At 43.7% G+C, this 15,411-nt stretch overlaps 1 protein-coding gene across 4 annotated transcripts in view; it reads left to right on the forward strand.

Moving 5' to 3' along the window:
• fgf13a (fibroblast growth factor 13a) overlaps positions 1-15,411 on the forward strand; it is a 140,718-nt gene that overhangs the window by 123,974 nt on the left and 1,333 nt on the right. For all 4 annotated transcript variants that reach the window (XM_080415248.1, XM_080415246.1, XM_080415247.1 and 1 more), the window contains one exon: positions 11,722-11,920. In XM_080415248.1, coding sequence (XP_080271374.1) covers positions 11,722-11,920 — 199 coding nt within the window. The remainder of the gene's footprint in view (positions 1-11,721; positions 11,921-15,411) is intronic.

Consider the following 15,411-nt stretch of genomic DNA (forward strand, 5'->3'; position numbering starts at 1 on the left):
GAGAGAGAGAGAGGGATAGGGATAGGGAAAATGAGGAGTGCACATGTGTGGGAGAGGCAGAATGCAACAGTGAAAATGTATTCATCCAACATTGTCACCATGTGTAGGAGAAGGAGAATCAATTAAAAATGTATTCTCCTCTAGCCTCTCACTCCACTCTGTATCTTCCCCTCTCTCCCTCTCCCCCTTCTCTACTTACAACGGCTTTTCCACCCGGTTTCAAACACTTGAAGTCGCTTGAAAAGTGTCTTTTCAGCTGTAACTGAACAATAGCGGGGAGGTGGGAGGGTGTGTGTGTGTATAATAGACTACAAAATGCAGTTGTCAGTTGCAAAAAAGAAACATCAGTTGTTGTTTTTTTTACTTTCTCAAAGGAGTTGTTTTCACACATTTCTCTCACATTACCAGTGGGAGAAAAAAGTTGAATTTGGAATTGGTTTCCATGATATGTTTTTTAGGGAGTATTTTTAGATTTTGGCCTAAGTGGTCCCCACACGCTTCTGGAGGTGCCTTTTGAAGTGAAATCATTAACTTTCGGGTGGGTCATTGGGATTAAAGTGAGTGAGTCACTGTAGCCCCAGTCTCGTCCAGTCCGCACTGCATGTGTGTACGCATGCGCACACGTGCAAGCGAGCGGTTGAGGGTTTGCCTTTCAATGCAAGGATACCTCGATGCTTCTGCACATACTGTAGCACAAACGGGACAAAAGTTTGTTGCGATAATGAAAGATGTGTATGAAATAATTCTTAGCATTATTAACCACATTAACCCTGGAGTCCCTATTTTGGTAATGTAGGTGAAATTATTGGCAAAATAGCAAAAATAGCCGATATACGGTCACAACTCGTTGTGAGCTTTTAGATCATGTTTTCTCTGCGCGACACTATCATAATGACGTTAAAGACTAAAGAGCTCATAACATTTTTGTTTTGTGTGTGTGTGTGTGTGTGTGTGTGTGTGTGTGTGTGTTAAAGAGAGAATCGGAGGCAGAGAGAAGAGTGCGTGTGTCTAACTTTGTACTGTACCGTGTTTGGACTTTGGTAAGCTCCTGTTTGATGTGTGTGGTTGGCTCACATCCATGCCTTTTCAAGGGTTTACTAAGCACAATGCCTTTGGTAAATAACAGTGCTGTATGGCCTCTCTCCAATGAGCTGTGTCATTAACAAGCCTGTGTGTGTGTGTGTTTCCCTGTGTGTGTGCTATTCATGCATGAACGTGTTGCTCATGTACGTGTTGCTTGCTCCCATGTGTGCTCTCTTGCGCGTGACTGTGTTTGTCTTTAGTATTTGCAAGGGTCTTTGTCCCTAGCATAAAGCACTTCAATCTATTCCAACACAAATTAATACTGTAAGAGCACGATTTATCTTTAGCTAGAGAGAAAGATGCCTGCTAATCCACTTCCACTTTGATGAACCGACCAGGATGTTGAAAGGCAAGTATTTATCTGGATTTGTCTCTAGGGTCCAGCCTTGGCGTAAGCTTCTGTGACTTTCACCGTCATCGAACATGGCTGCAGCAAAACCAGCACTGCACTCGGCCCGATTCATTTGGCTTAATTGGTAACATTTTAGTCCGAATATGTTTGCCTGGGTGACACGGGATTGTGCAGCATTGATTTGGCTCGCCTCAAGAAGCATCTGGCCAATACCTTTAACAGGCTAGATCAGATCCATTATACAAGCATTCCTGCCCTTAGATGATCGGCTGGGGGAAACATTATAGGGAAACATAAAGTAATCACTCCCCTGAAGCCAGCATGCGGCTGTTTCGGAGTAAATGGTAATTGATTGCATTTCCTTGACATTGTTACATCACTTAATTGTTCATTCTTACAGTCACGCATTACCTGTGTGTGTGTGTGTGTGTGTGTGTGTGTGTGTGTGTGTGTGTGTGTGTGTGTGTGTGTGTGTGTGTGTGTGTGTGTGTGTGTGTGTGTGTGTGTGTGTGTGTGTGTGTGTGTGTGTGTGTGTGTGTGTGTGTGTGTGTGTGTGTGTGTGTGTGTGTGTGTGTGGTGATGTAATAAATGTACAAGGGAACCTCTTGCTGCATTGCTTGCGTCAGCTTGTTGAAGGTCCCCTCCCCACACATGCAGCTACTGGATCATTAAGCGCTAAAGGCTAGAACCTGAGTCGGGATTCCCCCTTCAGCTGTAAAATACCACGCCAGACAAAGCACTTGATATAGAAAGCCAAGCGTAAAGTGATGTGCACACATGGGGAGAGGACAGGACACGCCAAACTGTATTGAATGTGTTTTTCTGCAAATCTACAGGCAAGTTTGCATGTGTGTGACAGGTTGTCAAGGGAATGGCATCTGTCAGTCTCTCGCTCAACAGCCAGGACAGAACTGAAATAGTATTAGAAAAAATCAGCAGGGGTGGAAATTATATATACGTGTCTGTGTGTGTGTGTGTGTGTGTGTGTGTGTGTGCGCGTGTGTGTGTGTATATATATATATATATATATATATATATATATATAATGTATATACACATACATACATACATACATACATACAGTATATATATATATATATATATCCCCTGTGTACCAGCTGGTAGATGAAAGAGACAAACCCTATAGTAGTATTCAGTGAATGTCTTCCTATAGCATGCTGTATGACAGAGAGCTACATTGGACAAACATTATTAACCTACAGTACATCGGGCAAATCTTTCACATGTTTTCTAAAAAAAACAAACAAACAAAAATACGCATATTTATTTTAAACACACAAAAGCACCACATTCACCGTATAAAGTCAGGGATGTGACAAATAAATAATATGAAAGTTGCCGACGGTTATTCCGCATTTAAACTATTCATACAGTTGATGTCTCATTCATAGAGGTTGATGCCTTTATTCATGGTGAAATATCTACTGTTCCTTTCGTGTTCCGTGTGGGTGTATTCGTGACACAAACAACTGTTATTTTCGGGCGAATTAATCGCATTGGAAAAATAACGAACCCCCAGTGTGAGAGTAAAAACTGATGTTAAAGCTTAAATTAACACTGAGCATTTTACTGCGCTATGATCCCCCACACAGAGGCCTACACTTTTTTTTCCCTGCTTGTTACTCACACAGTCATACACAGAGACACACACATACAGTACTACACAGTAAAATCAGAGTTCGTTATATCCATTTGAAACTCTCAGAGTTAAAAGAACACTGATGCTTTTACTGTGTACAGTACATGATCCCACACAGCCAGGAGATACCCTTTAATCCATTAAGACCGGGAACGACACAGATGGTGTCATTTCTTTGGCTATTCAAAAATAGCAGATATACAAGCTCATAGCGTGAGCGCCCCGCTTACGCTATGAGCGGGGCGAGTCCCCCGCTATGAGCTTGTAGATCTGCAATTTTTTGGAAAAATCGTGGGAAATTTCTGCAAATCTTTGAATATACCGTATATGTTTTAAAGCAAAAAAAAATTACTTCGATTTGTGCTTCTGGGGGTCCCTGGAACAACATATTTTGAGATGAGGCGTCCGCGGCCAAATACATATAATTTTGATATGGACAAGTTGGTTGCAACACTGATATAGTAACATACTGTTAGAAAACATTTTTAGATATCTATTTGGCCGCGGACCCTCATCTCAAAATGCTTTGTTCCAGGGACCCCCAGAAGCAAAGATTTGAGTTACAAATGCTCGCTTTAAAAAATACATATTCAAAGATCTGCAAAAAATTACAAGATTTCCCCAAAAATAGCAGATCTACAAGCTCATAGCACGGCACTCTGTGCCGCACTATGAGCTTGTATATCTGCTATTTTTGAATAGCCAAAGAAATCTTAAAATGACACAGATGCGTTCCCAGATTGAATGGGTTAAGGGGGGAGGGATGCTGGGATAAGGAGGGAGGGAGGGAGGAGGAGTGGTACTGCGGGATTTCCCCATGCCACAAAAGCAGGAGAAATGCGTCACAGATCTCCCAGCAACGTGACTGCGGTACACAAGCCCTGATAGGACCGACTGGCATACATACAAGCAGGGTGCATGTCGTCTCTGTCGAGGTGGAAACCTCATATGTCCAAAAACGGTTACTTTTCAGGATTCAAAAATATCAAAAGGAGCAGACCAACGAGCTCAAAACGCGTCACTTCGCGCTGCGTTTCAAGCTTGTGGATCTGCTACTTTTCTGTGACGCTGTAGTATGATCAAGTAGGGCGTTAATTTATGAAAAAACACAAAAGGTTAGAAATATGGAGATAGGAGGTTTCTGCCCGACAGCAACGATATTATGCATGTGTGTTTCTACTCGTATTTTAGTGGGTTTATACTACGACAAATAGCCAAAAAAAAATTGTTATTCAAAATATTCTGAATTCTTAGAACATTTTTGAAACATTTAGAAAATGTGCCCAAAATGCAGACTCCAGGGTTCATGCAGTTCAGCACAAGACAAACACCAGAGCCTTTCATCTAATTTCTCTCTCTCAGCTTAATTGGCTCTATGAGAAGGGGACGGATGTATTATTGTACCTTACCTCGCGGCATATTTACACTAAGGCCTACGATGTGTATTAATGGCCGCTTTATAGGAAAATAGATAATAAAGAAAAACAACCCCACAAAACATAACATGTCCATCGACATAATGCAAAGCGACGGCTCCCAGCTGTGCACCATTTTGGGAAAAGGGACTCATCATACTTGCCGTCTTTATTTCCGAGGAAAAAGCCCATGTAGCGTAATGGGATCATTTAAAGTCCATTTAGCCGAACCACTACACCGCAGAAAGGCAGACATGGGGGAATGAGGTGACATGATGGCGGAGATCATTTCTAAGCAGATAGCTTTAGCTATTTATTTATTTTTCTTCCTCCTTCTAATCTAAATGAACCCCCCCCCACCCACCCACCACCGCCACCACGCTCTGCCTGCCACTGGAATCATGATTAAAGTGATGTGCGTTTCATTCCCCTCCCCACACCATTGGGAGATTGGTTTCAGTGAGTAGCTGCAGCTATTGACTGAAGGAGAGAGATTGCTGGAGCCCAGTCAAGTGGATATGGTCTGTCTATCACCGTCCTGTTATAATAGAACTGGGCGGGTCTCCCCAGCCATTTTAGCCCCCTCATTTTTAGTCACTCCTTGTGTCCCTCTCCGTTACAATGGAGCTGGCAAGCAGCCGCAACCTCCATCTTGGCACCAAGTGTGTCTGCGTCTATCTGTGTGCGTCTGCCTGTCCGTAGACTCCCAGTCCCATCCCCAGCAACTGTAGCTGGCCAAATCCACATAAGCTCATTATTGAAGGTAGTGCAGAGCCCCTGGCTGACAGCTGGGCCCCGTTGTGCCCATTATTTAGCCACCAACTGCTGCAAGCGCATAACTGAGTCCTGAAGTGAGTGCCGCCCGAGCTGCTGCCAATCAGACTGATCAGACAGAAAGAAAAACCTACAGAAAAGAGAGGCAGGTCTTGGAAGAAGGACAGTGGTGGAAGAAATAAGATTGGAAAAGTGATTGAGCGAGCGAGGTACAGTATGGATTCAAGAGAGAAAGAAAAAGACAAACCTATTACTTGATGATCAAGTATGCAAGGAGGATAGGAAGTTTCTAATGTATTGCTTTAACATTTTGACCGAAGCTAACTGCCTTGTCTCCTTTGCAGTCTAGACAAATGCCCTAGCCTGGTGTTAGTAGAAGGTTAATGGGTGGCTAGACATTGGAGGAATAAAGAAAGCCATGTTAGGAGGAAGATCCGACTATGGACACCTCTATATGCTCCCACTTATCTACAGGATTTACTCCATTTTTTTTTTAAAGTTATAGCTGGAGACTGGCATGAAAAAAGTGGAATGTCATGTGATTAGGAAGAGATATTTCAACCTGGCAAGTTTTGCATAGAGAGATGATCATGATTCATGACAATGTAACTCAACATGCCATGACAATACTATGTAGCGTATCAGTCGACGATACAATAGACTTTAGTGCCTGCCCAGGGAGGCAGCTCTGTACAGATCTGAGTCAATCTCTCTGGCTCAACGTGGCTTAATGCTTTGCCTGCATTGTTTTCATGAATGTCATAATCATAATGGCAGTTAATTACCTCTCACAAGATAAAACTCTGCCTTTAATCCAATCCCTCGCCGAGTACTGCAAGCAGATTTGTGGCCGGTGTTCAATTGATTCTAATTAAGCTGACCTTCAAACCTCCTGCATTAGCCACTCCATGGTAGTGGAGCAGTTGTGGAAGTTGGCCGTAAATATCGACTGGTAATCCTTCTATAAATTCATGGAATCTCTGCGTGTGTGTGAGTGCACATACTGCACACATTGTCATGTGTGCAGTATGATGCACACATGACAATGATGATGTTTAAGGTAATGTCAATAGACTTGATATTAAAGACATGAAGACAAAACAAATAGCAAGCATTTCCAGACACTAAAGCACAGTCACATAGCATACAGTAGTATAGACATCATGTCCGGCCAGTGATGTGGACATGAAGAGATGCAGTAGGACCTACATAGCCAGCTGAGGCCCAGGGCAGATCCTTACAAAGAGATGGACATGGGCCGACACGTATGCACGCACGCACACAGGAAGTCTAGATCTCCCTAGGCATGTCTAGGGTTGAGGCTGAGATCAAAGAAGTAACCAAGTGCAGACATAGCCTCTAATACACATCGATTTTCATGGCATCAGCTCAGAGCTGGCTATTGCCAGGTAATCCATTATAGACTTAAGATGTCGCCATTGGGCAGAAACCTTGCATCTTCATTTTTCATCTTTTCTTTTGGTTTTGTTTCATAAATGAATGCCATTTTTTATACTTAGCCCTGTGACAATGTCACACAAAAATAGCCAATCCTGAAAAGTAACTATTTTGGACGTACTATTCAAGGTTTCCACCCAACATAAACACTATTATTAACAGAACATTTTAAGATAATTTAGTTAAAGCGATCACAATTGTCGTATGGCGTTTTTTATAATCCTGGGGAGCGAGACTTTGATATTGTCGCTGTCGGACAGAAGAATCTTATCTCCATATTTTTTTTTCTGTAAATTAATGCCATACTACAGCGTCACACAAAAGCATCAAAAGTCTACAAGCTCTGTGATGCGTTTTCTGTTTAATAGAGAGCTGTAGAGACCCCTGTTACTGAACAAACACTCCATAGCAGGGGTTCTCAAACTTTTTTATGCCACGACCCCATTTTATGGTGAACATTTTTTATGTTATATAACATAAAGATATTATACATTAACATTGAAGTCAAGAAGACCACCTAGGTGCAAATCAAGTTTGAAAGCTGCTTGCCCCCAAAGGGACAGGCCTACGGTTACACAGGACTCTTGACCACTTTTGGTGTAATACCATACAATGGCCAGTCACAGCTTTTTGAGTTACATGGTAGAATAAACATTTTCTCTTTCTTTCTCCCATTGGGGGGGCATCACCCCATCGCACATAATGGACTAGCCGTCACTGATTTCCAGCCAGTTATCTATCATCCTTGGTACTCTTAGTGTTTAGTGCTGATCTCCGACACCCATGAGGCTCCAGCTTAGCTAAGAGCCAGGACAGAGCCGACATGATGTGTCCCCTTAGAGGTGACATATCACAAGCTCCTTTTGACATCAGCTCCATTTCCGTTGCCACTCTCCTGACTGCTGTTGTCTGTGTAAGATAGAACATGGAGAAGAGAGGGTGATAGATGAGTGGAGAGAGCTATGAGTCTATGATGTGAGGGCTTAACAGCCAGTCAGGGCTCAGGCCTTGAGTCTAGTCTGAGCTCATTGAATGGCTAAGAGAAGAAAGAGTCCATGATAAGTGTGCCCGGAGGTTTGCAGTTTGCTAGACCCATCAGCGCCAAATGCACACTGCCAGTAGGCCAAATAAGTACCTCCACTAGTTTTTCCCCCCACATAGTTTTTATACTTTTAGAAGCAACAACAGGGGCTCGGATCAGGCAGAAACTCCACATTTGGAGTTGTACGTTACAGGCTGGCCACATCGAATCTGTTCGATGTGGATCCAGAGATCCTCACGATTACATTTCGTATGACAATTCTAAATCAGCTCCAGGCCGAACTTCATCATCACGAGAGGCAAAATCTCTCTTGCCCCTGCATTGAGAGGCGACACCGCTGAGCAGTTATGAAGACCGGTGTGAGGTTGTTATTAATGACTGCCTGTCTCACGGTGTCACAGTGTTTGGCAAGAGCTCGTAGTGGATCTTCTTTGTCCCAAAGGACCATATGGTCTGTCTTGACACTGACACCCGCCCGGCTGTGATGTGTTTAGCCCACATACAACCGGTTCTAGCGTGACCTGCTTTCAGTGGATGCATCCATCCACGCTAACTCTGCAGTTCTCTTCATATTCGTCATCCTATGGTAGGGGTGTAAAACACATTGATGCCTTGTGTTGCATCAGTCTGAAGGTGGCAGTTCAGTTGCATCAATCTGGAATGTGAGAATCGACTATACTTGATCTTGGCCAAAATATAATTTTGTAAAATTTGGCAAAAGAACTTGAAGTTGTTGAATTACTTTAATTGTCTATATTCCAATGCTATTTTCAAGTAGACCAGTTTCTCCTATCAAATTTGTGAATTACATATATGTTAAAAAAAACAATTCTTGTGAAATGGATATATTTGATCTGAGATTTACACCTCTATCCCTATTTTCGCGTGTGCGTGTGTGCGTGTGTGTGTGTTTCTAGTACATGAGGATGCAAATGTATCCAGGTACGACTACATGCTCATGATAGATTATGCATACGTCTTGCATATACTGTATGTTTTCCTTTCACACTGTACTGTACAGTACATACCCAGTGCACACCGTTTCCTATGAAAGAAAAGTCTAGAACCAATTGGGAAGCAATAGGAAGAAAGAAGAGCATGGACGACACACTGTACTGCTGAGTTGCAGTCAGATAATGCCTCCTCCCCGATCTACAGTCTCTGCTGTCTCAGGGGGCGACTCTCTCCTCTCTTAGCTGATTGCATTCTGTGGATTCACCATCAAGGCAGCAAACCTTTGTGTAACGCACGCACACTCTCTCTCTCTCTTTTTCTCTCTCTCTCACTCATATTCGCACATGCTCTCAGACAAGCATGCATGCAAGCACATACTGTAAATGTACACCCGCAAGCAGTGCGCACACACTTGCAGTACTGCACGCACACACACACACACACACACACACACACACACACACACACACACACACACACACACACACACACACACACACACTCTCACTCTTACAAACACAGTCAGTTGACTTTTACCTCCGGGGAAATAAACCATAGCTGGTGGAGCATTAATTTGCAAACTCCTATATACTGTACAGTGCACCCAGTAACCCTAACCCAAATGTAGGCATGGAGAGAGTGGGGTAAAGTGCAGTATGGGCGGTAGGCGGACATCTCTAAAGAGTCTCTGACATCCCAAATTGAGCCACGGGGCTCTATTTTCGGCCGAAGATCCTATACCCACTATTTGGAGATTTAGCATTGCGCAAGGGGCGTTCCCGTGCAAAAGTTGCTATCTACGGACAAAAGCCTTATCCCTAAAACACCTGCGCTACCCATTACATTAAAACCAAACACCGTGCCAGATGCCATTGCCTTTAAGAGAAGACTGCGCAAGCCATTATCCCCAATGCAATCTTACGATCTCTCCCTCTCTGCCCATGGAAGAGAGTCGTTGCCTTGGAATACAATTATATTTGATACTCAGAATTATCACTCACACATTGCTGGTTATAGAGAACTTTAAATTACAGCAATCTGCTTGTGTTTTGTATTCATTAAACAAAATGGTCTGGTGTAGTTATAGCAAATGCAGATCAAACGACATAGTATTAGTCTTTGATAAGCTTAACTGGTAACTGCTGATAAAAACACAATTTATTGACACAAGGAATTAACAGTCACACTTTTGTGGATTACAGTAAAATTGAAATGACAATCACATTCACAATCACTTAATACCGAAGTGAACTCTGTAGCCGCACTGGGGCGGCGATAACGTTGGACACCAATCCGCTATGCGCTTTCCCAAACATAGCGGGTAAGGCACCGGCAAAAATAGGGCCCCATGGGCTGTTGAACAGCCAGTTCATTAGCAAAAGAGACACAAGTGCTTCGGCATTAAATAGCAACTGTGAGTTATGATGTATGCATGTGCATACATGAGCTGAGTTCAGTCCACGCAGCGGGGACTTGCTACTGCATGCATCTGTATTCAGAGTTATTTTTGTCTCCGCCAGGCCGAAAGGGCATGGCGAGAGAGTACATTTTGCCCCCTGTCCGTCCGTCCCGCCGTATGTCCATCCGTGTGTCCGTCCTTCTGTCTGCGACCAGCTAATCTCCGCCACCGTTGGCCCGGTCACTGTGAAACTGCGCACACACACTCCCTGGATGCCACAGCAGAACCTCTGCCCCACATTTTTCAGATCAGCCTGTCATAGCGCCACCATAAGGCTGACTTTTGTAAAACATTTTTTTTAAATATGACTCCTACAGATTTTGTCCAAAAAACACACAAATCGGTACACAGTATCTCTATAGTCATGTGATCAACACGGATCTGTCCGATTTTCCATATTCCATCCTGATTGGCTAAGATTGGCTTCCAAAGTTTGCCGGATTGGTTCGTTTCGAACAAAATGCCTCAAATCATGAACGCAGCATGCGATTTCCGTGAAATTTTCCATGTAGATTCCCACTTGGCCCAGGAAGAAATGGCACCCTTTTCACATTGGCATGTTATAGCGCCACCAGCAGGTCTAATTTAGCAAACCACATTTTTGGAACAAAATGCCTCAAATCAAGAATGCAGTGTCCGATTGCTGTGAAAGGCCTAAGAAGAAATGGCACCCTTTTCACATTGGCCTATTATAGCGCCACCAGGAGGCCATAATAACCTACCTGACCTGGCGGAGACTTGTGCTCCGAGGAGCACTTTTTCGAGTTTTGTTACTGTTTTGTTTCTTTAAATGCTAAAATGGAAAGAAATACCGCTGTTGACTTTCTCACCACCAGTTCCTTTTTAAAGGGACCCTCTTCCTTTGACCAAATATGATATACATTTATGGTATATGGGGCATATTATATTCAAATGATTGTAGGAATTTGCAGATAAGACTACATATTATGCCATAGAGATGTGCAAAAATTCTCATTGGATTTCAGATTGTTAAAGCCATCCAATGAAAGTGCTTGGATTTTATTATTTATAATGCTAAAAGAGGCCAGTACTTCTATATAGCATGATGACAAGTCAAATGATTACAATGATCCTGTTGAGCAGAAACCGAAATAGAGGGCACCGACCTCTGACAAAGATTATGAATCAGCCAATACATAATTAAAGACGAGGAGTAAAATGAGAATCCTCTCTTCATCATGCAGTATGTTTAATTAATGATCCAATGTATCTGTCATATTACTGTTATCTATGCTGTAAAGCACTGCATTATTCACTATGCTAAATGGAATGCATGCATTTAGAGAATCCTCTAGAGATGGAAATCTTCAATCAGGGGCCTTGAAATGGATCCCTGGTTCTTGCTATGCTGGAGTGCATGTCGAACATGCACTCCTTAATGAAGTGTTATATTTCAGCTCTCTGTTATACCAGTATGAAAATAATCCTCTCGAGACCACAATGATTAGTGTCCGGCGACCACCGCACACTCAGCTGTCTCTCTTTCTCACCCTCTTTCAACAGGAACACTTTACGCCAGAGTGCAAATTCAAGGAGTCGGTCTTTGAGAACTACTACGTAACGTACTCGTCCATGATCTACCGCCAGCAGCAGTCGGGCAGGGGCTGGTACCTTGGTCTGAATAAAGAGGGAGAAATCATGAAGGGAAATCATGTTAAGAAGAACAAGCCAGCAGCCCATTTCCTCCCCAAACCTCTGAAAGGTAAGAGCCCTTGTTTAGGATGCAGTTCTCTGTGCTCATATAATCTTATTGAGAAACTCTTCTTGATTATTCATTAATGTTGCTTTCCCAGCATTCCTGGATGGGCCATTTTGTTCCAAGGGGAAAGCTTCCAGGAGAGACACTGGCTTTTGGTGTTGATTAAAATGTCCCCATTCCTGGGGTGCCTGATGACTCAGCCGGTAGTGCATTGACCATGTGCTCCTTGTGAGTTACAAGGACCCAAGTTCAAGTCCGGCTCACGCCTTTTATTTATATATTTATTTAGATTTCTCTTCCAATTTAGTCATTAAGCCAATTCCCAATTCCCCCATGTAGTCCTTGTCACAGTTGACACCTGTCGGTTGTTCTTAGGGAGGGTGTAGACAGCCGAAACATGTGATCCATGTCGCCAGCCGCTTCTTTTCACCTGACAGTGAGGAGTTTAATTGGGAGGAACACGCTGTTCTCCCCAGTTCCTAACCCTCATTAACAGGCACCCTGGCAACCTGTACGATTCGCTAGTGCAGCGACAGAGATGTCGTCCCCACCCAGCTTCCCACCTGTGTACACGCCCAGGTGTGTTCATTATTGAACGACCAGTCAAACCAGATGCACAGTGGGGGGTTCAAACTCCAGTTTCCATGGTGGTAAAAAAATTATCATCATAATAATGTCTTTAAATCCCCATTTCCTTTACCAACGCTATGCTCTGTCGGTATTCTGTCTCTAAAGACTGAAGAATTGCGCTCTCTCTCAGCCTCCCTACCACTGAGGCATGGCAGGGACCAGGCCATTGAATGCTTCCAGTCAGCTGGTCACACTCCGCTGGAGCGTCGTTGTCTGTGGCCAGAAGCAGCAGAAACGTAAAAGTTCTGTACTTTGAATAGGAGCAGCGAGGCATTTTATTTTACAGGAGCGTCAGGCGGCGCCCCCACCCATCCAGGTCTTGTGCCTGGTGGTTACGCGTGGTTATGGAGATAAAGGAGAACAGGGGTAGGAGAGCAGGGTGGGAGGTACTGGGTCTGTTCTCTGTGTTGAAACGGCCACAGCCCTTTCATCTCCCAACAAGATGCAGACTTACCTGTCAGCAACGATGGAAGAGAGAGAGGGGGGGTGTCTGTTTTCACTTCAGCGAGATGAAAGGTGAGGACACATGAGAGAGTGTAAAAAGGAAGCGCTAGCTATGCAGTAGCAACACATATTAGTCATTCAAACAATGAAGGCAGCGGGCAGTTCCTTTATTTGGTTGATCGCTGAGTCGGTTCACTATAATTCAATCTGTCAAGTTTGGCTCCTTTTATGTTCTTACCTCATTCTTGTTTAAGTACAAACACATCACTTACTAACACAGTCAAGCAAACAATATTATATAGGCATATCCCTGTAAATCTTAAAAATGTCAGGACTGAAAACACTTCTATATTTATCACCTTATGTAATAGTCACCATACATCATTATGTGAAAGCAGGGGTCACATTCATTATGCTGTACTTCCTATTACAAACTCATGTCCTGTTTGCCAACTCTCTGGTGAAAAGTACAGCGTCTTGTAGTCCGGCTGGTGGTGCTTGCTCCTCAAAGCCGGTGGTTCATTACGAATCTACGACTGCTCTCGAGATCCCCATAATAGCTTTTCACTTCCCTTTAACAGGCTGTCCGGGGGGCCTCAAACACCTTAGAGTAATAGCCAGAGAATGGCTCTACATAGAGAGAAATGGGAGGGGAAGGTGAAACAGAGAGAATAATAAGGAGAGATCAAAGACAGAGGAGAATGGCAGAGTCCGGGAGAAATACAATCATCTTTCAGCGACCGTTTGTGTATTTTATACCAAACAGCTAATGTCACATTTTACGCAGGCAATAAGCAAGGAAAAATAAATTCAGTGAGGGAGTTATTACCCAAAGAGTTTTTTTTAGCATCCCATTGTATCCTACTCAAGCTTCACATTATACAGTGCCGCAGAAAGAAAAAAAGAAGCACAATTCAAAAAGGAACAGAGAGAAAATAATGACTGAACGAATGAAGGAAGGAAAGTAAAAAGGGAGACAAGCTCATAAAGATTCTCATGCGGTGGTGTTAACAGGGCACCAATTAGAGAGCTGTCTCTGTGCTGGCAACACCACCGCTCCTCACTCCCCCACTGGTTCCAGTCCATGAGTCTCAGCCCACAGCTTCTAATTCTCACCACCATCCTCACTTCGCCTCCCTCCGTCTTTTCTCTCATCTTTCTGGAAGCGGAATGCGGGCAAGTGCGCTGACGAGTGACTTCAGCATGTGTCATACAAATGCAGCCGGAGCAAATCCCCTTAGAACTTTTCCTAGAATGCATCTCCACAAGCATGCACCTTTAACTGTGAGAGGGTAATTGCAGGCTGGTGTCCCTCATGTGAAAAACAGAGAAATACAGTCACGGTGTGGAAAAGTGCAAGTATGGGTTTTATTGGATGGTTGCTAGTGAGAACGGCTAGCAGCAGTTTTGTTGTGATACCCTGACCCCTGGGGTCAGTCAGCTCCAAAGTTATAATTGCTTAACACCATCACTAACAAGCTTGGTATCGATCCTCAGCCATTTCCAGAGGAAGTCCTGCCTTTGATTGACGTATGTACATATGGATGCTCTGTGTATTGCCGGCATAACCAGAAATGCTGGGCAAAGCGGGGGCCCCTCTGCAGTGTCAGGTTCGCTGTTTCAGCCACACGCTCCCCATGGGCCGGAGATCAAACGGCATTCTAGGCAAAAGGATGTTGACTAGTATCCTGAAACCAGAGACTGATGCAGAATCCGCTGAATGGGCTGTGGTGTGCAAACACAGCAAAGCTAAAGCACTAGACGCTCCTGCCATAATGCCATTCTGTGGCAATAACCTAACTTTTTACACTTTTTGGCACTGATTAGTCCAGATTGATTTGCAAGATTAGTACCTGACACACACAGACACAAGACACTAGACAGCTTGCCCCATAAGAGCCATTCCATATCAAGCACAAATACATTTGTAAGCCCAAGCGGAGTGTTGTGGCCCTTCAGGCTTATGATATATATGCTTGATAACACCGATTTGCCCAGATGCCATTACAGTTCGTCCATGAGTATCCCACATTTGGCATTGTATATGTCTACGACTGGCCAGCCAGAAAACTAAAGGCTGCAGCAAACACCTCCACTAGGTGAACATCGTGTGTGACTGGTGAGAAGTTCAAGGTGGTCGTGATTTATTTTGTTTTGTTTCCGCATTCTGCCCAAGGCTTGATGCTGCTAGCAGCGAACAATGGATAGTTTTGAAGATAGGTTGGCTGAGTGTGGAGGTTAGGAGATGAACACTCTCTAATCCCTCTCTGAGAGGCCATAAACATGTTTGCAAGAAATGGCAAAACCTCCTTGTCAAATTTGCCTTAGCACATCGGAGGGTGAAAGAAGTGGTTCTCAAGGAGATCCAGGTGGTAAAATTACCATTCCAGTACTTCCAGTCTTCAGTGGCTCAAGTGAAC

The sequence above is a fragment of the Gymnoscopelus braueri genome (assembly GCF_963280865.1).
Source record: "Gymnoscopelus braueri genome assembly, chromosome: 20".
Taxonomy (NCBI): Eukaryota; Metazoa; Chordata; class Actinopteri; order Myctophiformes; family Myctophidae; genus Gymnoscopelus; species Gymnoscopelus braueri.